The sequence below is a fragment of the Oratosquilla oratoria genome, chromosome 29 (assembly GCF_046742065.1).
Source record: "Oratosquilla oratoria isolate Oo_2021 chromosome 29, ASM4674206v1, whole genome shotgun sequence".
Classification (NCBI taxonomy): Eukaryota; Metazoa; Arthropoda; class Malacostraca; order Stomatopoda; family Squillidae; genus Oratosquilla; species Oratosquilla oratoria.
In genome coordinates this window covers 6,488,274-6,511,701 of record NC_134805.1, presented here as the reverse complement: position 1 = coordinate 6,511,701, position 23,428 = coordinate 6,488,274, and the positions used below count along the sequence as shown (strand labels likewise).

The 23,428-nt window shown below is 38.2% G+C and overlaps 1 protein-coding gene across 1 annotated transcript in view; it reads left to right on the top strand.

The window, feature by feature from the left end:
- Positions 1–23,153, top strand: part of LOC143040804 (uncharacterized) — a 34,648-nt gene extending 11,495 nt beyond the window's left edge. The window contains exons 6-10 of the mRNA XM_076212237.1: positions 2,970–3,805; positions 4,945–5,053; positions 9,345–9,531; positions 20,688–20,870; positions 22,996–23,153. Coding sequence (XP_076068352.1) covers positions 2,970–3,805; positions 4,945–5,053; positions 9,345–9,531; positions 20,688–20,870; positions 22,996–23,141 — 1,461 coding nt within the window. The 3' untranslated portion in view covers positions 23,142–23,153. The remainder of the gene's footprint in view (positions 1–2,969; positions 3,806–4,944; positions 5,054–9,344; positions 9,532–20,687; positions 20,871–22,995) is intronic.
- Positions 23,154–23,428: the final 275 nt, after the last annotated feature.

The window sequence follows — 23,428 nt, the reverse complement described above, 5'->3', positions numbered from 1 at the left end:
CCCCACTCTCTACCTCACCTCTACATTTCTTACTTTATCCATCCTTGAGAATCCCGAAATACTCTTGAAACACTTCATCTCAAACACATTTAGGCTCTTCCTTTCTGCCTTGTAATTCCAAGTCCCTCCATTCGGTGAGGGGGATATCAATCCATGCAGTCTTCTCCTTACGTTCATACCGATACTCATATCTCATGGCACTTTTCATCCCACCTCCCTCGATGTTTATTTGGTTCCTTCATTCTAGTTCACATACGATACATCCATGTCTTTCAAACAACACCTCACAAACATAAAAAACAAATGCACACCTAGACTTAACGCACTTAAGTCAATCACTGGAACAACATTTGGACAAAACAAAGAAACTAATATAACAATATACAAACAATGCATACGCTCAGTGATGAATTATGCGAGTCCTGCATGGGCTCCTAATCTCAGTGAGACACACCACAACACCCTTCAAATCATACAAAACAAAGCCCTAAAAACAATTACAGGCTGCACAAATACAACACCTACAGACCATTTACACCATGAAACAAAAGTCCTCAAAGTCAAGGACCACCTCGACATGAGAGGCACACAAACACTTGCTGCAGCCACCACAAACACATCACACCCGCTACACTACATAGCAGAACACCCACACACACCAAGAAACATTAAAACTACACCCAAAGTCCTTTATTACGCACAGATACTCTCTTCTCTTCCTCCACAACCACCAAATACCAGCCTCCGGAAACATATTCATAATCATATCACTCACCGCTCCATTAACATACTGAAAGACAACACACTGCTGCATGCCAGACCCCCTGATATCCACCCTTCTGAATCCTCTCTCCCACGAAAGGACAGAGTCCACTTGGCCAGACTGCGATGCGGTCACCACCCAGCACTTCTAAGCTACCAGAAGAGGCTGGACGACTGTGTTGTGAACAGCTGCCCAGGATGTAACACTTCACCCCATACCATACAACACATAATGGAAGACTGCATTATACACAATCATGCACGCAAACAACACAACATACACTCTATAAAGGATTTGTGGGAAAACCCAGTTTCAGCTGTGGCCTTCCTTGGGGAGACGGGACTGCTCGGACAGACAGTCTAGGGAACGACATCAACAACAAAATCTTTACCCTATCATCTCCATTCCCTGCTACATGTGACTTAAAGCTCTACACATCCTCCAGCCTCTTTCTCTTTAAGCTCATCTCAAACTCACTGCCACCTTCAACTTTTCTACATATTATCGCTTTTTGCCCACATTTGTCTTCAGTTTGCTTCCCTAAACTCTGCCTAAAACTACTTCAGTCTCCCCCTCTGACAAGAACTGGTTCACCATCCTCTTCCCTCCACTTTTATCAGTTCTGACCCACTGCTTTTAATCCTTGCGTTTATCTCTGGCACTACCCTATCCATATACACGTTGGAAAACCCTTATGATACTACACAACTCTGGCGTAGCCCCCACCTTCACCTGAAGTTTTATCTCCGTTCCCATCACACAAACTCTACTGCTCATGTGAAAGCTTTTGACCACTCTTAACAGGCTTTTCCCTATCCCATACAATTGTAACAAATCCCATAACGCCTCCCTGTCAGCCTTATCTTCTCCAAATCCATAAAAAGGAGAACAAAAGCCATCCTTACCCTCTGTCAAAATTTATCGCATATCTGCTTACGAAATATTTATTTAAGTACCATCTTCCTATCCTAAACCCACACTGCTCTTTCCTAATTACTCCCTTTGGTCCCCTCCCAATCCTCTCAATTAACATAACCAAAAGCCTTGCTGATTACAGTTAACAGACTGATCCTTCTAAAACTATTGCATTCATATTTTTCTCTTTTCTTCTGTATAGTGGAACTGTATGTGGACCCTTCTAGTCTGCTGGCACGTTCCCCTTTCATAGACACACATTAAACAATCCCACTAGCCAATCCATTATAATCGCTCCTCCCTTATTTGTCTCTTTTTCTTTGTATAGTGGAACTATACATGGACTCTTCTAGCCTGTTGGCACATTCCCCATTCATAGATACACTTTAAACAATCCCACTAGCCAATCCACTATAACCATTCCTCCCTTTGTCAGATAATCCACATGACACACATATAACCCAGGTACCCTGGCTGAGTGGGTCAGTACGGAAACGGTCCTGCTAAGGAGATTCTAGTATGTTAGGTAGTAAAGTAAGAATACTTACATTAAATAAAGAGCTTCGCATTAGCAATATATATATATAAATATATATATATATATATATATATATATATATATATATATATATATATACATATATATATGTATATATATATATACATATATATATATATATATATATATATATATATATATATATATATATATATATATAATATATATATGTGTTTATATCGTGCGGGGACAATTGCCACTGGGAAAATTGCCACTGGGTAAATTGCCACCGGGAATATTGCCACTGGGAAAATTGCCCACGTAGGAATATTGTTACCCGGAATATTGCCACTATGAAATATACAGACAGACGCTACAACGGTTTTGAAAACTGTTTACCTCTTAAAGTTGTTAGATAGTTTTTCCAACAATTGTTATTTAGGAAATTGCTAATTACCAATTTAGGTAACAACTGACTTTTTGTATAGGTTAAACGAGTTGACAACGTTCAAATATTCAACTAACAATTTAGTATTTCTGCTAACTTCAGCCCATAATGGTGTCGATCATTAAGAGTGAACGTGGAAATAATAAATAAACATGGGACAAACAAGGACATTACAGTCATATACTGGGTGTTTAGCCAACGGATAAAGAGACACTGCAAGGCTAGACTGCATACAAAAACGTCGGACGAAGACTTTGAAGTTTTGAAACATGTAAACGAACACACGCACGAGTTGACAACGTTCAAATATTCAACTAACAATTTAGTATTTCTGCTAACTTCAGCCCATAATGGTGTCGATCATTAAGAGTGAACGTGGAAATAATATGCTCGTTGATGAGCAACAATTTATATATCATAAACATGGGACAAACAAGGACAGTACAGTCATATACTGGGTGTGTAGCCAACGGAAAAAGAGACACTGCAAGGCTAGACTGCATACAAAAACGTCGGACGAAGACTTTGAAGTTTTGAAACATGTAAACGAACACACGCACTCATCAACGAAAGATCAAGTAGATGCTAAAGTTGCACATGAAACTTTAAAAGAAAAAGTGAAAACGTCTCACCAATCAAGTCGTGTCCTGGTATCTCAAGCTACAGCGTCTCTCGATGAAGCTGTTGTATCTCAAATGCCCAATACAAGTAACATAAGCAGAAATATCAGGAAGTGGAGACAAAACCTTTCAAATTTTCCTTCCGTACCAAGTGGAAGGACAGGGTATGCAATACCACTAGAATTTACAATCATAGATGGCGGGAAAACTTTCCTTCAATATGATTCAGGTATTGACGATCAGGATCGCATATTGATATTTGCATCTGATTCTGGGCTACAAGATTTGAAATACTTTAAGAACTGGGCAATTGACGGTACATTTAAAGTTGCTCCGGAATTTTATTATCAATTGTTAACCATTCATGTGCAGCAAGGTAAATTGAGCATCCCGCGTGTCTTTGCTCTTTTACCTAACAAGACAGAACTAACATATAGAAGACTTTATGAAAAAGTGAGTGAGCTTTTAAGTAGTGAAGAGCCCGAAAATATAACAATTGATTTTGAAAGGGCCTGTTTCAATGGAATAATGGCTGTTTTCCCTAATGTTTCCCTTAATGGGTGTTTCTTCCATTTATCACAATCACTGTATAGAAAAATAGTTGAGCTGGGTTTTAAACAAGAATACCACAACAACAACGAATTTTCTTTAAAAATGCGACATTTTTCAGCCCTTGCTTTTGTGCCAAGCCAAGATGTTATTTGGGTTTTCGAAGAACTATCGGACGATGATGCGATACCACAGGAATTTCTTGCCTATTTTGAATCAACATACATAGGAATTGAGAGAGGGACACGGAATAACAGACGAAGAGCTACACCTACGTTTCCGATCAGTTTCTGGAATGTCTATAGCCGTGTTGTAAATTCTTTACCACGAACAAATAACAACGCGGAGGCATTTCACAATGCGCTTAATAAATCAGTTAGTAACGCCCACCCCAATATCTGGAGACTAATTGACGCACTCAAAGATGAGGAATGCTTAGCAAAAGCTAAGAGAATTCATTTTGAGCGCGGGGATTCACTTCCAGACAAGAAAAAGTATAAAGATTTAAATGCCAGAATAAAGAATATCGTCTTAAACTACAGCACTTATGATGATAAAATAAGATATCTACGTTCCATTGCTTATAACATGCATGTTTTTTAATAAACCAATTTTGTTCTCTCTTATGTATTCTTTATGATCTAAATTTTTAAAATACTTGTAATAAAATCGTGTTTTTATTTGTTTTTTCTTTTTCCTCTATATTTTTTCAAGTCACTTTTATTAAAGAAATATATCTAGCAATATTAATAGGTAAACAGTTTTTTAACTAAAATAAAAAGGTTAAAAATCTTGAGTGATAAACTGATAGTAAAAGTCTCGAATATAAGTAAATAAAAAAATCATAGTGGCAATATTCCGGGTAGCAATATTCCTACGTGGGCAATTTTCCCAGTGGCAATATTCCCGGTGGCAATTTACCCAGTGGCAATTTTCCCAGTGGCAATATTCCTAGCGCCTATATCTATATATATATATATGTATATATAAATAGATACACAAACTGCCCAAAACGCTCGAGTTCTATTTCTGTGAACAAGAAAATGTGCACTCCTCAACCTGATGTCTTTGCCCAGAATACAATTCCCCCGCCCTCCTGATCTTTACCTACATCATTTAATTTATTTTTTTCCCCTGACTTTTCCCTCAGAAATCCTTCTGTGTGGCTGATGATGATATCCTATGGATTCAATGAAGGCGTGTGTGTTATGTGGATGTCGGTCCTCAACTTCTCCCTGCTCCAACTCGACATTCATATGGTTGGTAACAAGCTATCCAATGACACCCCTATAGACCAGAGACACGTATAATTATTTTACTGTTGAAAACCACCACTCACAAAAGAATGCTGGTCACTTTCAGCTTCTATCCCTCCCATCTCCTAATCTCCCTAAATATATTACCACCTCTGTGGCTCCACATCCCCAGTAAAATATTGTCCCCAAGGACAGAAGCGCTGGTTATCAGTGATGGGATATAATTTTTCTTACAGATCCACCCTTCGATTGAATAAAACTGTTTTCAAACCCTAAGCAGTTTCCAATCATCACATATACAGGGTAGATTTGAACTCATGTATTGTTTGAGCTTGGGTCATATCACCTTCTAAGCTATTCTACTTATTTATGCATTTATATGCATAGATAAAGTAGGTTCCATATTATTACATTGTTTGGAGTGCCAGACGTGATAATTGCCCATCTGTTGCTGTTAAAGTTTGCAGAGACCTAAGCAGTCTAGGCTCACGTCCATCAAGTCAACAACTGAATCCTAGCGCTTCGCATTACTGTAGAGTACCGATGTGAGTTCCTACAGGAGTTTCTTGTAGTATATATTGGTTAAAAGACAGGGGCTCACTCAGTGCATTTTGGGGTGCTCTTAAATCTTCTGTTGATCCATGATATTTCTGTAAAGATTATTGACTTAATATCTAGCTTATACTCTGGGACAAAGAATACTGTAATATATGGCGGTGTGTCCAGCTTCTTTAAGGTTAATTCGAGAATGAAGGAATAGGTGTGTCATCGCTCCAATATTTTTCAACAAATGCATGGACTAGGTATTGGATAGAGTTGTCGATCAATGTGTTTAGGGAGCATCCATTGGTCACAGACCTTTTTTTCTAATGAGGATTTGTTGGAGATCCTGGTTATAACTCTTAAATCTGCAGAGAGTGGCGATACCGCTTGGATTCCAGGTCTCCTGTATCAAGACCGAGGTCCAGGTGTTTTGGGACTTACTGGATGGCATAGTTCAGTCTATTCATGCATATGGCAAGGACACTGAGATCTAGAACAATTCCCCAGACCTTGGTAAAGTAGTGTATAGCAGCGGTCAGTCATGTCAGAAAGTTCTTCGAAGGATTGGTATTGCTCATGGTATTATGAATTAACTCACCCAAAATATATGGGGGTGTCGATATTTATGTAGAACCTAGACCCGAACCTTTAAGGCGCTTATGCTCCCTGTCTTGTTGTACGGTTGTGAAAATGGGTACTGAATGATTTGAAGAGATGTCTTGACGTTTTTGGTACCATATTAACTTGTACTGAGTTTCACCAAGGTAGCTTAAATGATATTTCCAAATGCAAACAGTTTTACTGGAAGGCAATTTAGGTCGTCTACATATTCACCTCTGCCCGTTTTGTAATCCTATGATTTTATTTGAGTTAGCGCTACACTATTTTGATCAGCTGAAGGGGGCTTGAATCTATGATTATAATTGGGTTATTATATTATGAATAGTTTAAAAAAGAGTACAGTATTACAAATATAAATTTTATAGGCTATTGATTTAAGAACCCAAAATATTTTTATTAGTATTGTTTAGTACCATTTATAAACTGATCCCAGGCATGCATGTGTGTCAGGTGAGGCGGCTGTCCTATTGGTATTACACCATGCAACCCAGTACTACCTGCTGCATGATCGGATTGTCGGTGACTTAACCGGCTGGTCACCCACCAGTACGAAGGGCGTGTTTGACACCCAAATGGAGGAAAATGAAAACCATCGACAAAGCTGATGAAATCTTTGAGTCAATGATAATCCAACCCCGTTATGGGTCACTAACCCACGTGTTTGGCGTGCGTGGGATCCCTGCAGAGCCTGGAGACGGGAATCCTGGAGGCTGAGTGATGTCCCAGTGTTGTAATTACTCTCAGGTGTCACCCTGGAACTAGCAACACGCCTCTTTGGTCCTCTGTTCAGGTTAGGACGAATGGCCCCTCTTGGCTCGGAGAAGCAAATGGGCTAGTCTGACTGACTTGAATCTTTGGGTTAGGCATATCCTGAGTAAAGCAACTACCCCCTGAGCCGACACCTAGTTTTTAGCTGTCTTCCCCAAGTGTCAAGGTGGTGGTTGCGTGGCATCTGTGATTGATGTGGGTGGGGGCGTGAGAGGGCGAATTCTAGATATATAAACATGGCAACCACTTATGGTGGGGGTAGGCTTAGAACCTACTCATTTCAAAATCATCAAGCCCATTGCACGATTTGCCGATGGTGTTGCGAAGTACAAATACGTTGAGCTAGGCCCAGGGTGAATCTTCGACGGCCTCTCCATGTGGGCACATGGAACATTCTTTCTCTCAGGACGATCGACTACAATTTTTTTCTGTGGAGCTTAGGGAGCTTGGATTGGATATAGTGGCTCTCTCAGAGGTGAGAAGACCAGGCAATGAGAAGACCAAATTACTGACCTTGTCTTTGCTGATGATGCTGTCTTTCTTGCAGAGTCGTTGGAGGCCCTGGTTGTAGTCCTCAAGTCATTGCACAACGTGGCGACACTGCTTGGACTCTGTGTCTCCTGGACCAAGACTAAAGTCGAGGCGTTTGGGGCTTACTGGATGACACAGTTCAGTCTATCCATGCATGTGGCTAGGACATTGAGGTCTTGGAAATATTTGCATAACTTGATAATGTAAAGCATGACAGTGGTAGGTCATGTCAAGAAGTACTTCGGAGGATTGGTATTGCCCATGTTGTTATGGACACACTCAACTAGAGCATATGGCATTGTCGACAGTTATGCAGGAGGATTAAGATTCAAATCTTCAAGTTACTTGAGCTCCCTGTCCTGCTGTACACGAGTGAGACATGGACATTGAATGCTGACCTGAGTATGTGTCTCAATGTCTTTGGTACAAGGTGGCCACGGAGAATCACGAAGTATCGCTGGAATGACTTTGTATCAAACCAGAGACTACTTTTAGACTCACTCTAGGCCGATTACCAACATAATGCGTGTACGCCAACTCCTGTCACATGGCTATGTGGCACATTTCCCTGATATTGATCCTATTCACATGATTGTCTCCACAATAGATGACTCTCGATGGAGTAGACGAAGAGGTCCACCACGGAATTCTTGGCTGGGGAAAGCCGATCGGATCTGTCGAGAGATGTTTGAAGTGTGAAAGGTGGTTGCATGGGAGCTTGCTCAGAGAGAGGGTGAAGACTGGCGACATGTGAGTGAAACAACGCGTTCCTTGGTGTCTGATCCCACGTTCTGCATGCGCCTTATCCCTCTAATGGCGCTAGAAATATTGCCACTGGGACTATTGCCACTGGGATTATTGCCACTAGGAAAATTGCCCATATAGGAATACTGCCACCGGGAATATTGTCATCCATTTGCATATTTAGTTTAAAAAACTCATCAAATATGTGAAAAAAGAAAACAGAATAAAAATACCATAAAAATTAGAACAGGACTTGTTCATTAAAAAATATGCATGTTATAAGCAATGGGACGTGAATGCCTCATTTCATCATCATAAGTACTGTAGTTTAGGATTATATTCTTTATTCTAGCATTTACATCTTTGTGCAGTTTCTTATCGGAAAGTAAATCACCTCGTTCAAAAAGAATTCACTTAACTGTTGCTAAGTGTTCCTCATCTTTGAGTGTGTCAATTAGTCTCCAGGTGTTGGGGTGGGCGTTACTTACTGGGTAATTAGTAATTTCGTTCATAAGAGTGGTTTGAAAAACTATCTCCCATTTTTTAGAGATAAACAGTTATCAAAACAGGTATTAACATGAGAAAAAATTAACGATAAACAGTAAAAGTCGGAAAGTCAATTGTTATAAACTCATTAAGTGGGTAATTAGTAATTTCTTTAATAACAGTGGTTTGAAAAACTATCTAGCAATTTTTGGAGATAAACAGTTATCAAAACAGTTATTAGAATGAGAATTTTTGAAAGATTAATAGTAAAAGCGGTGGCAATACTCTTAGATGGGCAATTTTTCCAGTGGCAATTGTCCCAGTGGCAATTGACCACACACGCTCTATAATAGAACTGTAGCGATGCTACTGTGAGAAGAGAAAGAAGTTTGATGAGTTCGCTTCCTTTAATTGTAAGGTAAAACTGAACTGATTTTACATGTGGCCAGGAGCCGATATATATACCGCGTGGGTAGTCATCTGTGGTGCGTAATTACATAACTGCACTGGATTAGGTTAGGTCGGGTCAAGCAGGGTCGTACTGCCTCCACTATCAACATATACACACTCACGTTGCCCTCTCCCCTTACTCCTCCAAAAGGACCAGGCCATGTGGATCGGAATAACCGGGATCTTGGCTTCCAGCGTGGGGGCTCTGGTTTCTGGGCGACTGACCGATAAAGCCTTCGGTCGCATGAAGGCGAGCATTATCGCCCTTGAATTTGGCGCCCTTGGATGTTACTGCTGGTTCTTACTTCTCACCCTTGGGATGATCAAAGTCACCATGTGTGAGTATCCGTTTCGTGAGTGTATGTATTCATCTAGTTGTATTTACCTACCCAGAGCAGTGGACAAGATGCAGGGATGACCCGTCATCCAGGAGGTGCCAAGATAAGAGGGAGGGTAGAGGGTAGAGGGGAGTGGAGTATGTAGGGGATGGAATGGGTGGGAGTGGTTTCTATGCCTTTGTCTTTTGGCTACCTCCCTTGTAAAAAAGAAAAAAGCCTTTGGTATATGTATGTATGTATGTCTGTATGTATTTACCTAAATGTAGTATACAGGAAAAGAGTAACGCTCGATGGGTCCTGTCTCCTACTCTCTAATTTTCTAACATATCTAAACTCAAATTCATATATGTGTGCGTTCATATTTGTGTGTGTGTTTGTGTTTGTTTACATAATTGTACATACTGTATTTGCCGGCATATAAGACGCGTTTTTTTTTTACCACGTATCACATAATTGCCCTGCATCTAATGCAGCCGTATTACAGATGTACAGAATCAAATGCTTTTCTTACAAAAACCACTATAGATATCTTTCAATAATTGTATGATGAAACATTATGTTTTCCTCAAAATATTCTTGTAAAATAGGGGATATGTCTTACGCGAGGGTGCAGCTTATACGCCGGCAAATACAGTAATTGTATTTACCTAGCTACAGTATAGAAGAAATGAGCAACACTCATCAGGGTTTTCTGTTTCTTACTGTGCATGAACTCGCACACTACAGAGCAAGTTCATTCGAGCGTGTGTGTGTGTGTGTGTGTGTGTGTGTGTGTGTGTGTGTGTGTGTGTGTGTGTGTGTGTGTGTGTGTGTGTATTTACCTAGTTGTATTTACATAGTTGTATTTACATAGTTGTATTTTACGGGAAGGGGAGCTATGCTCGTGGTGTCCCGTCTTCATATCTCATTTTATCTAAACTATTTTTAAATTCATGTATTGTTTTTGCACACACCACTTTCTCATCTAACTTGTTCCAACTGTCTATTACTCTGTGAGGAAAGCTGTTCTTTTTCAGATCTCTTCTATAGCTGTCTTTTTTTATTTTCTTTCCGTGTCCTCTTGTATTTCTATCATCCCATTTTATCAGATTCTCTCTATCAATAATTTCTATGCCTTTCATGATTCTGTAAATAGCTATCAAATCTCCTCTCTCTCTTCTTTGCTCTAGTGTCTGTAGCTCAAGTTTTGCTAGTCTCTCTTCATTTGATAGTTTTGAGAGTGTTGGTGCCAATTTTGTAATTGCTCTTTGTATTCTTTCAAGTTTTTTTTATAAAAAATTTTGTACTTGGTGACCACATCGTTGCTGCATATTCCAGTCTTGGTCTTATCAGGGTGATTAGAATTTTCTTCACCATTTCTTCATCCAGGTATGTAAATGCAAATTTGATTGTTCTTATTAAATTATAAGTTTCTCCAAAAATCTTGTTTATATGTTTCTCAGGTGACATATTATTCATAACAATGACTCCCAGGTCCTTCTCATTTTTAACTTTTTTTATTCCTTCTTCTCCCAATTTATATGATCCTATTATTCTGTTTTTGCTTTTTCCAAATTCCATTATACTACACTTTTTTGTATTGAACTCCATCTCCCACTTCCTACTCCATTTCTGTACTTTATTTAGATCACTCTGTAATGATTCACAATCTTCTTCCGTGTTCACTCTTTTCAGTAGTTTTGCATCATCTGCAAAGAAGCTCATATAGCTTTCAATTCCTTCATCCATATCATTAATATATATAGCAAACATTATTGGGGCCAGAACTGTTCCTTGTGGAACACCGCTTATTACTTCATCCCATTTTGAGTGTTTGTCTCTTATCACTACTCTCATTTTCCTTTCTTGCAAAAAGTCTTCCATCCATTTAAGCAGTTTGCACTGTATTCCTCCTTCAGTTTCTAATTTCTTAAGCAACTTCTTATGTGGTACTTTGTCAAAATCTTTTTTTAGGTCTAGAAATGCACAATCAGCCCATCCATCTCTTTCTTGTATTATATCTATTAGCCTTAAATAGAAACATATTAAACTGGTGACGCATGATCGTCCTTGTCTGAATCCAAATTGCCTTGGATTTAACACGTTGTTGTTTTTTTCTAAATATCTTACCCATCTACTTTTGATAATTCTTTCAATTTTTTTGATATTGTACTTGTTAGAGAGACTGGTCTATAGTTGGTAGGGTCTTCTTTATTTCTCCTTTATATATAGGTACTATATTTGCTTTTTTCCAATCTTCTGGAACTTTTCGTTCTTTCAAGGAACTGTTTATTATGCTATGTATTTTGTCTGCCAGTTCATTCCTGCATTCTTTCAGAATCCAGTTTGCTATTTCATCTGGTCCATGCGATTTTCTGACATCAAGATTACTCAAGTGTTTCATTATTTCATTCTTTGTTACTTCTATTTCTTTCATGGGAGGGACTTTCTCTTTCCATTCGATCTCTTCAGGTTGTATGTTCTCCCTTGTAAACACTGATTTAAAATGCTTCTTCATAATTTCCGCCATTTCAATTTCCTCTGTGTATTCAACTCCTCCTTGTCTTAATTTCTCCAAATCTTGTTTGTTTTTCAGTTTGTTGTTTACAAATCTGTAAAATAATTTTGGTTGATCTTTACAGTTTTCTATGACATCTTTTTCATATTTTCTCTTTTCTTCTCTGCACGCTTGTACATATTCATTTCTATAACAAGTATATATTATCCATTTTTCAGGCCTTCTGTCTTTTTTCCATCTGGTCCAAGCTGTATCTCTTTTGTCTTTTAACTCTCTACAACTTTTATTGTACCAGCATTTTACATATTCTTTTTCTTGTTTTTGTCTCGGGACATACTTTTCCACTCCTTTTTTGTAAATTTTTGTCAAAATATTCCATTTCTCTTCCACTGTTGTTTCTTCTTTGTATATTCCTTCCCAGTTTTCTTTTTGAAAGAATTCTCTTATTTTATCAAAGTTTGTTTTTTCATACATCATTCTTCCTTTTCTGTATTGTTCATTTCTTTTCATGTATTTTTCTTCATTTAGTTCCAGTTCAATCAATATGTGGTCACTTTTACTTATTGGTGCTTTATATTCAATCTTTTCCACTATTCTAGGTTCAGATGTAATTATTAGGTCTAGTCTCGATGGTTCTTCCTCGTTTCTATACCTAGTGTTCTCCTGTATCCACTGTGTCATTGTATTGTCAGTAATCATCTCAAGTAGAGCGTTTCCCCATGAGCCGTCTCCACCCTTTACTGTCATCTCTTCCCAGCAGACTTCTTTGCAATTAAAGTCGCCCATCATAACTATTCTTCCTCCATCTTCCATTATCTTATCTAATGTTATCTTTGTGTCCTCTACCATACTTTTATGTTCACTCTCTTCCCACGAGGCTGTTTTCGGAGGCACATAATTTATCACAATCTTTCTGCTCTTCTTATCTCTGTCTTCCACTTCGATCATAATCATCTCTACTGTATTCTTTCCATATGTGACACACCTCACGTTTATATCCTTCTTAGTCAGGAACATAACTCCACCCCCTTGTTTTGTCTCTCTGTTTCTAATCCAATAATTATATGCATCATGTCCTACACTGTTGGGTGGTAGTGGACCTTTTAATTTCGTTTCTACAATTCCCATTATGTCCGGTTCTTTTTCCTTCAAATAATCATTCAGCTCATTCAATCCTGTTATTAATCCATCTATATTTGTGTAAGACACTCTTAATTTTCTGCCACATCCATTGTATTCTCTGTTTCCCTTTTGTTTTTCTCTAGTATGTCGTATTTCCTTACTTTCATATTCACTACTCTCCAATAGAATTTCTCTTTTTCTGACTCTGTTCTGTTCTCGTTTCTTTCCCTTAGCTTCATGTCTTTTCTTTTTTTTCTCCTCTCTTTCCTCTTTATTCATTTATCTTTTTATCCATACCTTTTTATATTGTTCACTTGCTGCTAGTTTCCCTGTTTTTACTAAGATATTCTCTGCCGTCGTTTGTGACCTGAATTTAATCTTAATTGGTCTGGTCTTATCTGTACTATACTTTCCGAGCCTATACATCTCTTCAATTTGTTTCATGATTTCAGGTTCATCTTGCTGAACTAATTGTAGTAAACTGCTTACTTTTTTTTCCTCATTGATTCTTGTGGTTGTATTTAGGTTATATTTCTCTTCCATTCCTAATATAATTATACATTTCTTTTTATCTGCTAAGTCTCTTACTATATTCTCTTTCTGTCTCATCACTTTAATAACTGAGTCTTCAGTTTGTTCTTTCATTTGCTGTTTAATTGTTAATAAATGCAACTTTACTGTTTTCTTGGCTTTTTTCCAACCCTGTGCTTCTTTTGCTATGGCCTCTTTATTGTCTTTATTATTCCTTTTTATTTCCTCATTCCCCTCTTTTACTTCTTTTAACTGTCTTTTTAATTCTTCTATTTCCTTAATTAAGTTTTTGTTCACCTTCTCTAGTTCTTCCATTTTTTCAACTCTCTTGGCAATCTTTGCTATGTTACCGAACCTATTCTCCCACTGTTCGGTAAGTTTTTCAAGTTTTTCCTCTAGTCTTGCTAATCGGGGGAGGTTGGTATCCTCCCCCTCCCTCATTTAATCCCTGGAAATTATTATCTTCATCTTCTATTGTGCTGCTCTTATCTATATTCCTAATCTTTACATTTTTGTTAATCCCTTCTTCAAAATCCTCAGTCCTTCGTTTGTTAAGAAGACGCCTGGCCTCCTGGACCAAGTCCTTCCCTTCCTCATTTCCTTCAATTTCCCTCAGTAATCACTCTCCTTCTTTTTTATCACCTTCCCACTACACCACGAGCTTTCCCCTTCCCTATAAATACAATAAGGTATTTCCTTGACGTTGAGATCCGCGTAGATTTAGCTTTTTCTTCGGAACTCCAATTCTCGCCGTCCATCCGACGAAAGTGTGTGTGTGTGTGTGTGTGTGTGTGTGCGTGTGTGTGTTTGTGCGTGTGTGTGCATTTACCTAGTTGTACCTACTTGTATTTTACGGGAAAGCGAGCGACGCTCGTGGTGTCCCGCCTTTGTATCTCGCAGTGTCTAGTTTGCTCTTAAATTCGTGCCTTTCATGATTCTATAGATGGTCAGTAGGTCGCCTCTCTCTCTTCTTTGTTACAAAGTCGGTAACTCCAATTTAGCCAGTCTCTCTTCATATGACAAGTTTGAAAGTGCTGGAGCCATTTTGTGGTTACTTTCTGGATTCTTTTAAATTTCTTTACATTCTTTTTGGTACTGGGTGACCACAATGTCGCCGCATATTCTAGTCTAGGCCTTATCAGTGTGACTAATATTTTTCAATAATTTCTTCGTCCAAATAGGTAAATGCCACTTTTATTGATCTTAGCAAGTTATAGGATTCTCCGACAATTTTGTGTATTTGTTTATCAGAGGACAAGTCGTTTGAGATAATTACTCCCAGATCTTTTTCAAATCCCACATTCTTTACCTCCATAGTTTCAATTTTATATTGTGTGTGTGTGTGTGTGTGTGTGTGTGTGTGTATTTGTGTGTGTGTATGTGTGTGTGTATGTGTGTGTGTGTGTGTGTGTGTGTGTGTGTATTTACCTAGTTGTATTTACCTAGTTGTATTTTACAGGAAGGGGAGCTATGCTCGTGGTGTCGCGTCTTCATATCTCATTTTATCTAAACTGTTTTTAAATTCATGTATTGTTTTTGCACACACTACTTTCTCATCTAGCTTGTTCCAAATGTCTATTACTCTGTGGGGAAAGCTGTTCTTTTTCAGATCTCTTCTATAACTGTCCTTCTTGATTTTCTTTCCATGTCCTCTTGTATTTCTACCATCCATTTTATTAGGTCCTCTCTATCAATAGTCTCTAAGCCTTTCATGATTCTATAAATAGTTATCAAATCTCCTCTCTCTCTTCTTTGCTCTAATGTCTGTAGCTCAAGTTTTGCTAGTCTCTCTTCATATGATAGTTTTGAGAGTGTTGGTGCCAATTTTGTAATTGCTCTTTGTATTCTTCCAAATTTTGTTATACATTTTTTTGTACTTGGTGACCACATTGTCGCTGCATATTCCAATCTTGGTCTTATCAAAGTGATTAGTATTTTCTTCACCATTCCTTCATCCAGGTACGTAAATGCCACTTTGATTGTTCTTATTAAATTATAAGTTTCTCCAAAAATCTTGTTTATATGTTTCTCAGGTGACATATTATTCATAACAATGACTCCTAAGTCCTTTTAATTTTCTACTTTTTTTTATTTTTTCTTCTCCCAGTTTATATGATCCTAATATTCTGTTTTTGCTTTTTCCAAATTCCATTATACTACACTTTTTAGTATTGAATTCCATCTCCCACTTCCTACTCAATTCCCATACTTTATTGAGATCACTCTGTAGCGACTCACAATCTTCTTCAATGTTCACTTTTTTCAACAGTTTTGCATCATCCGCAAAGAAGCTCATATAACTTTCAATTACTTTATCCATATCATTAATATATATAGCAAACATTATTGGGGCCAGAACTGTTCCTTGTGGAACACCAGTTAGTACTTCATCCCAATAAGAGAGTTTGTCTCATATCACTACTCTCATTTTTCTTTGGAAAAATCTTCCATCCATTTAAGCAGTTTGCCCTGTATTCCTCCTTCAGTTTCTAATTTCTTAAGCAACTTCTTATGTGGTACTTTGTCAAAAGCTTTTTTTAGGTCTAGAAATGCACAATCAGCCCATCCATCTCTTTTTTATATTATATCTATTAGCCTTGAATAGAAACACATTAAGTTTGTGATGCATGATCGTCCTTGTCTGAATCCAAATTGCCTTGGATTAAGCACGTTTTTTTTTTTTTCTAAATATCTTACTCATCTACTTTTGATAATTCTTTCACAAATTTTTGTTATCGTACTTGTTAGAGACTGGTCTATAGTTGGTAGGGTCTTCTTTATTTCCCCCTTTATATATAGGTACTATATTTGCTCTTCTCCAATCTTTTGGAACTTTTCGTTCTTTCAAGGAACTGTTTATTATGCTATGTATTTTGTCTGCCAGTTCATTCCTGCATTCTTTCAGAATCCAGTTTGCTATTTCATCTGGTCCATGCGATTTTCTGACATCAAGATTACTCAAGTGTTTCATTATTTCATTCCTTGTTACTTCTATTTCTTTCATAGGGGGGGACTTTCTCTTTCCTTTCGATCTCTTCAGGTTGTATGTTCTCCCTTGAAAACTCTGATTTAAAATGCTTCTTCATAATTTCCGCCATTTCAATTTCCTCTGTGTATTCAACTCCTCCTTGTCGTAGTTTCTCTAATTCTTGTTTGTTTTTCAATTTGTTGTTTACATATCTGTAAAATAGTTTTGGTTGATCTTTACATTTTTCTATATCTTTTTCATATTTTCTCTTTTCTTCTCTGCACATTTGTACATATTCATTTCTATAACTAGTATATATTATCCATTTTCAGGTCTTTATATTTTTTCAATTTGGTCCAAGCTTTATCTCTTTTGTCTTTTAACTCCCTACAACTTTTATTGTACCAGAATTTTACATATTCTTTTTCTTGTTTTTGTCTTGGGACATACTTTTCCACTCCTTTATAAATTTTTGTCAAAATATTCCATTTCTCTTCCATTGTTGTTTCCTCTTTGTATATTCTTTCCCAGTCTTCTTTCTGAAAGAATTATCTTATTTGATCAAATTTTGTTTTTTCATACATCAATCTTCCTTTTCTATATTGTTAATTTCTTTTCATGTATTTTTCCTCATTCAGTTCCAGTTCAACCAATATGTGGTCACTTTTACATATTGGTGTCTTATATTCAATCTTTTCCACTATTTCGGGTTCTGATGTGATTATTAGGTCTAGTCTTGATGGTTCTTCTTCATTTCTATACCTAGTGTTCTCTTGAATCCATTGTGTCATTGCATGGTCAATAACCATCTCGAGGAGAACATTTCCCCATGAGTTGTCACCACCCTTTACTGTCATCTCTTCCCAGCAGACTTCTTTGCAATTAAAGTCGCCCATCACAACTATTCTTCCTCCATCTTCCATTATCTTATTTAACATTATCCTTGTGTCTTCTAACATACTTTTATGTTCTCTCTCTTCCCACGAGGCTGTTTTTGGAGGCACATAATTTATCACAAACTTTCTGCTCTTCCTATCTCTGTCTTCCACTTCGATCATAATCATGTCTACTGTATTCTTTCCATATGTGACACACCTCACGTTTATATCCTTCTTAGTCAGGAACATAACTCTACCCCCTTGTTTTGTCTCTCTGTTTCTAATCCAATAATTATATGGACCATGTCCTACACTGTTGGGTGGTAGTGGACCTTTTAATTTTGTCTCTACAATTCCCATTATGTCCGGTTCTTTTTCCTTCAGATAATCATTCAGTTCGTCCAAGCCTGTTATTAATCCATCTATATTTGTGTAAGACACTCTTAATTTTCTGCTACTTCCATTGTATTCTCTGTTTCCCTTTTGTTTTTCTCTAGTATGGTCCATTTCCTCACTTTCATATTCACTACTCTCCAATAGAATTCCTCTTTTTCTGACTCTGTTCTTCTCTAATATTTTTCCTTAGCTTCATGTCTTTTCGTTTTTTCCTCCTCTCTTTCCTCTTTATTCATTTCTCTTTTTATCCATACTTGTTTATATTGATCCCTGTCTGCTAGTTTTCCTGTTTTTGCTAAAATATTCTCTGCTGTCGTTTGTGACCTGAATTCAATCTTAATTGGTCTGGTCTTATCTGTACTATATTTCCCGAGTCTACACATCTCTTCAATTTGTTTTCCTATTTCAGGTTCATCTTCCTGAACTAATTCTAATATATTGTTTACTTTTTCTTTTTCCTTTTTAGTTCTCGTAGTCCTGTTTAAGTTATATTTCTCTTCCATCCCTAATATAATTATATATTTCTTTTTATCTGCTAAGTATCTTACTATATTTTCCTTCTCCCTCATTACTTTAATAACTGTATTTTCAGTTTGTTCTTTCATTTGCTGTGTTACTATGTCTTTAAATGCAATTTTATTGTTATCTTTGACTGTCTTCCAACCCTGTGCTTCTTTTGCTATGGACTCCTTATTCTCTCTATTATTCCTCTTTAATTCCTCATTCTCATCTTTTCCTTCCTTTAACTGTTTTTTTAATTCTTCTACTTCTTTAGTTAGGCTTTGGTTTTCCTTCTTTAATTGTTCCAATTTATCAACTCGCTGTGCAATCTGAGTGAGTTCACCTAGCCTACTTTCCCAGTGTTGAGACATTTTTTCTTGTCTTTCCTCTAGCCTTGCTAATAGGGGGAGGTTGGCACCCCCCTTCATTAAATCCATTGAAATTATTATCTCCACTTTCTATTTTGTTGTTCTTATTTATATTTCTAAACTTAATGATTTTACTGGAATTATTTACTTCTCCAGCGTCAGCTGACCTTTTGTTTACTTTTTTCCCGTCAGGTGGCGCCCTTGCGCCTCCTTCCTCATTTCCTTCCATTTCCCTCAGTAATCCCTCCCCTTCTCCTTTTTCATCACCTTCCCACTACACCACGAGCTTTCCCCTTCCCTATAATACAAAAAGGTACTTCCTCGTTGTTGAGATCCACGAAAATTTCCCTTCTTCTTCGGAGCTCCAATCTTCGCTGTGAATCGGTCTACGCGCGCGCGCGCGCGTGTGTGTATTTGTGTGTGATTACTTAGTTGTACTACTCAGGGTTGGATTTGTGTTCATGGAATCCCATCGCTTTGCTTCCACTTATTAGACTTTGCTTTAACTTGTTTATGGCGTTGGTTTGGATAATATTTCTACACAACTTGTTTTATAACTCTACATCTTTATGCGGAAAGCTATATTTCCCAACATTTTTATTTTTACTTCTTTTTTTATTATTCTGTACCAGCAAATCCTTTATGTCCATTTCCTAAACCTTTCTCTATCTAAATATTATTATCATCTCGCCTCTTTCTCTTTGCTCATCCAATATGGGAACTCCTAGTTGACGCTGCTGTTGTTTTTTATTTGTTCTCATATGTCTTGTCATTTAGACTTGGGATAATCTTCGTTGTCGCCTTTTGCATTCTCTCCATTTTTCTTGTATCTTTCTTTAGGTATGTGACACACCGCCGCTACGTATTCCAGTCTGGAATGAAACAGACTCTCAATGGTTTTCTTCACCTTGTTCACTTACATGTAGTGAAATGCTACTCTTATTTACATTTTTTCAGCAAATTATACGTCTCTCCTGCTAGGTTTCCGTGATTTTCTGGCACTAGTTTATCCCAGATTAAGGTACCCAAGTCCTTTTCCTTTGCCATTAGTTCATTTCCCATTATATATTCTTTCGTCGGTCTTTGTATTTCCTATGTTTTGGCACTAGTTTATCCCAGATTAAGGCCCCAAGTCCTTTTCCTTTGCCATTAGTTCATTTCCCATTTTATATTCTTTCGTCGGTCTTTGTACGAGTATTTCCTATGTTTTGGCACTAGTTTATCCCAGATTAAGGTCACCAAGTCCTTTTCCTTTGCCATTAGTTCATTTCCCATTTTATATTCTTTCGTCGGTCTTTATATTTCCTATGCTTTGGCAGTATTTACATTTATCTACATAAAAAAATATTTTCCTTTTATGGCTCCAATTATAAGCCTTATTTAGGTCTCCCAGTAGTGTATCCTTCTCGTTCTTCACCTACTTCATGATCTTGGCATCATCTGCAAATCAGTTTGTATAGCTGTCTGTTTTCTTCATGGTATCACTTATGTACAATATTACAGATACTAATAACCCATGAATAACTCTTCTCTAGTCCAACTTTACATCTCTTACTACTATTCTTATACATCTGTCACTTTTACAGTCCTTTCCTCATTTCATTCTCTCCTACGTTTTCCAACTTTCATATCAATCTTTTGTGTGGCGCTTTGTCATCCCTATCTCTCATGGAGCACATCAACCAGTCTGTACAAACTTAGCAGGTTGATTACACAAGACTTTCCTTCCCTAAATCCATATTGGTTGTCAGTCAGTATTCCTTCCTCTAAACGTTCCATCCTTCTTTTACATTCCCTTCACACATTTTAGCTATTTGTGTGTTTATGTGTGTGCCTGTGTGTGTATACTGTACATGTGTTTGTGTGCGTGCATAATCACCTGCACATTTCCACAGGGCAAGTTTATACATCGGTGGCCCTGGGCATGACGTTTTCGTACGCAGCCGTGCCGCTCTACTTCGAACTCACCGTCGAACTGGCCTTCCCGTGCCCCGAGGTCGTTTTGGGCGCCTTCCTCGCCATGGGCGAGAACATGGTCGGAATGGTGTTCCTTCTCCTCTTCTTCATCAAGGACATAGGTAACCTTTGTCTCAGGTGTACGTAGCCCGTAAATGCCGCCAGGCGAATTTATTCAGATGAGGGAATACTTAATGAGAGTAGGTGTGGTACAGATGAGAGTAAAAGGGAAGAGATAGGCAGTATGTTTGTGAGAAAGAATATGGATGTGTTGGAATTGTGTTAAGCTAAGTTGAAAGGGTGTGGTGATTTTGAGTTTGGGAGTGTAATGGTGGGGGTGTCGGAGTCAGGAGAATACGAGGGAAGAGGTGGCTCTGCTAGTAAGTAAAAAGATAGGTAAGCGTGTGGTAGAGTGGAAAATTTCTTCAAGGTTAATGTGGATGAAAGTGAACTGGGAAGGGAGATGTGGGTCTGGTGGTGAGAAGAGTGTTGAGTAAAAGGAGTCTTTTTTTGATAGATTTAATTGAGAGCTTAGAGAGTTTTAGGAGGAATGTCAGTAGTATTGGGAGACCTCACTGCTGGAATAGGGGATGAACCATTCGATAGAGGGGTTGGAAAGGTAAAAATCATAGCAGAGAGTTAATTGTGGATATGTGTTTAGAGAATTGATAGGTAACACAGTGTTTGGAAAAAAGTCAAGCATAAGTACACATGGGAGAGGATGGTGGATGGAAGGGGGATTGATAAGGCATTAATGGACTATGTATTGGTATCCAGGAGAAGAGTATGAAGCGTTCTGGATACCCATGTTCTTAAGAAAGAGAGTGGAGGAATGTCAGATAATTTTTTGGTGGAAGGTAAGTTGAGAGTGGAGGATAGGTGGAGGGAGAGGAAAGGGGCGGAAAGTAGAGAGGTACTCAGAGTAAACTGTTTAGATGAGGAGGAAAAGGAGCACGAATATAGGGAGAAGCTGAGAGAAATGTGGGAGGTGGTGAAGGATAGAGTAGAGGTAGGAGTGGAAGAGGAATGGAAGTGTACATATATGGTATGTGGAACAAGGAGGATGGTGGTGAGCATTCAGGGACTGGCTGCAAAGAACATACATACATATACCAAGGACTTTTCCCCCTTACACGGGAGGTAGCCAAAAGACAAAGGCATAGAAACCACTCCCACCCATTCCATCCCCTACATACTCCACTCCCCTCTCCCTCTTCCCTCCCTCTTATCTTGGCACCTCCTGGATGACGGGTCATCCCTGCATCATGTCCACTACCCTGGGTTAGAAGCAGTGTCGCAAGACACAACATATCCACAGCTATCTCCCTTGTAAGAGATAAAGAGTCCTTGGTTTATATAGTAATATCATCATCGTCATCATCATCATCATCTTTATTATGATTATTATTGTTGTTGTTGGACTACAAGCTGATCCATGATTCAATCAAATGAAAAAGACAAATTACAGCGTTAAGATATTTTCAGAAAGTCTAAACCACTATAAGAGATTTGTTTATGTCATTTGAATCTATTGACTATGTTTGAGAAGGTAACCAAACATAAGTATACAAGAGAAAACTTCGCTGACGGAAGCGTGGTTAATAGAACATTAATGGACTATGTAGTGGTATAAAAATTAATTATAGAAAGAATTCATTCTGGATGTTCATATTTCAGGGGAGAGAATGAGGGGTGTCGGATCATTTTTGATAGAAAGGATATTGAGAGTGGAGGGAAAGTGGAGGAGGAAGGAAAAGATGGCAGATAGATAACTACATGGAGTTAACAAATTCAATAAGGAAAAATGGAAGGAATCCCAGTAGAAGCTGAGAGAGCTATGGGAGGTGGTGAGGGTAAGAGGGACGGTAGGAGTAGAAGAGAAATGCATATATTTTCAGAAGAAAGTGACAAAATGTGTAAAAATGGTATGTGGGACGAGGAGAACTCTTGGGAATAGAGGAAAGGGTAGTAAATGGTGGGATGAAGAGGTGAAGGTGGTAGTAGACGAGAAGAAGCGAGCATATGTGGGTTGGTTGCTAGGTAGGTCTCGAGAAGCATATGAGAGGTACAAGAATATTTTATTCAAGAATGTGTGGGGACATGTCTTTCGCTTCGGAGGAGTAACTTTCCCTCAGTTTCATAAAATCGTCTAGTGTCAGCTAGACTTATTCTGAATTCTTGAATTTCGGTATTTCTCTGCCTGTGCCTCACTTCGGCTCTAAGAGATTAAGTCTTTGAATGTTACAGGGTACACATGGGTGATTGCTACCCTTGTAACAGCGAGTGCTTCGTCAATCCTCCCACTTATCTTCGTCAAAGAAGTGTACAAGAGGTCCAACTTGGACCGTCACAGTTCCAACACCTCAGTTCTCCAGATCAACAATCCGGACTAAGACACCGTGGAGGGGCACAAAGGCTGTGTTACCCTTCCGAGGGATACACCGGTCCTGCAGTCGACCATGAAGGCTGAACTTGACCCGTTGGATACTTGCAAATGACAAATGTCCTGTCTGAGCTAATAGGACAAATGTGACGACTCCTGCCGTAGGTAACTACGCGCGAACGTGAGCTGACAACCAAGTAGGGACGGGAATCTTAACTATGTAAATATATCTCTAGTTACTGAAGAATTAATGTGTTTTTCTATAACCTTATTATCTTGAAACTGTTTTTAAGGAAC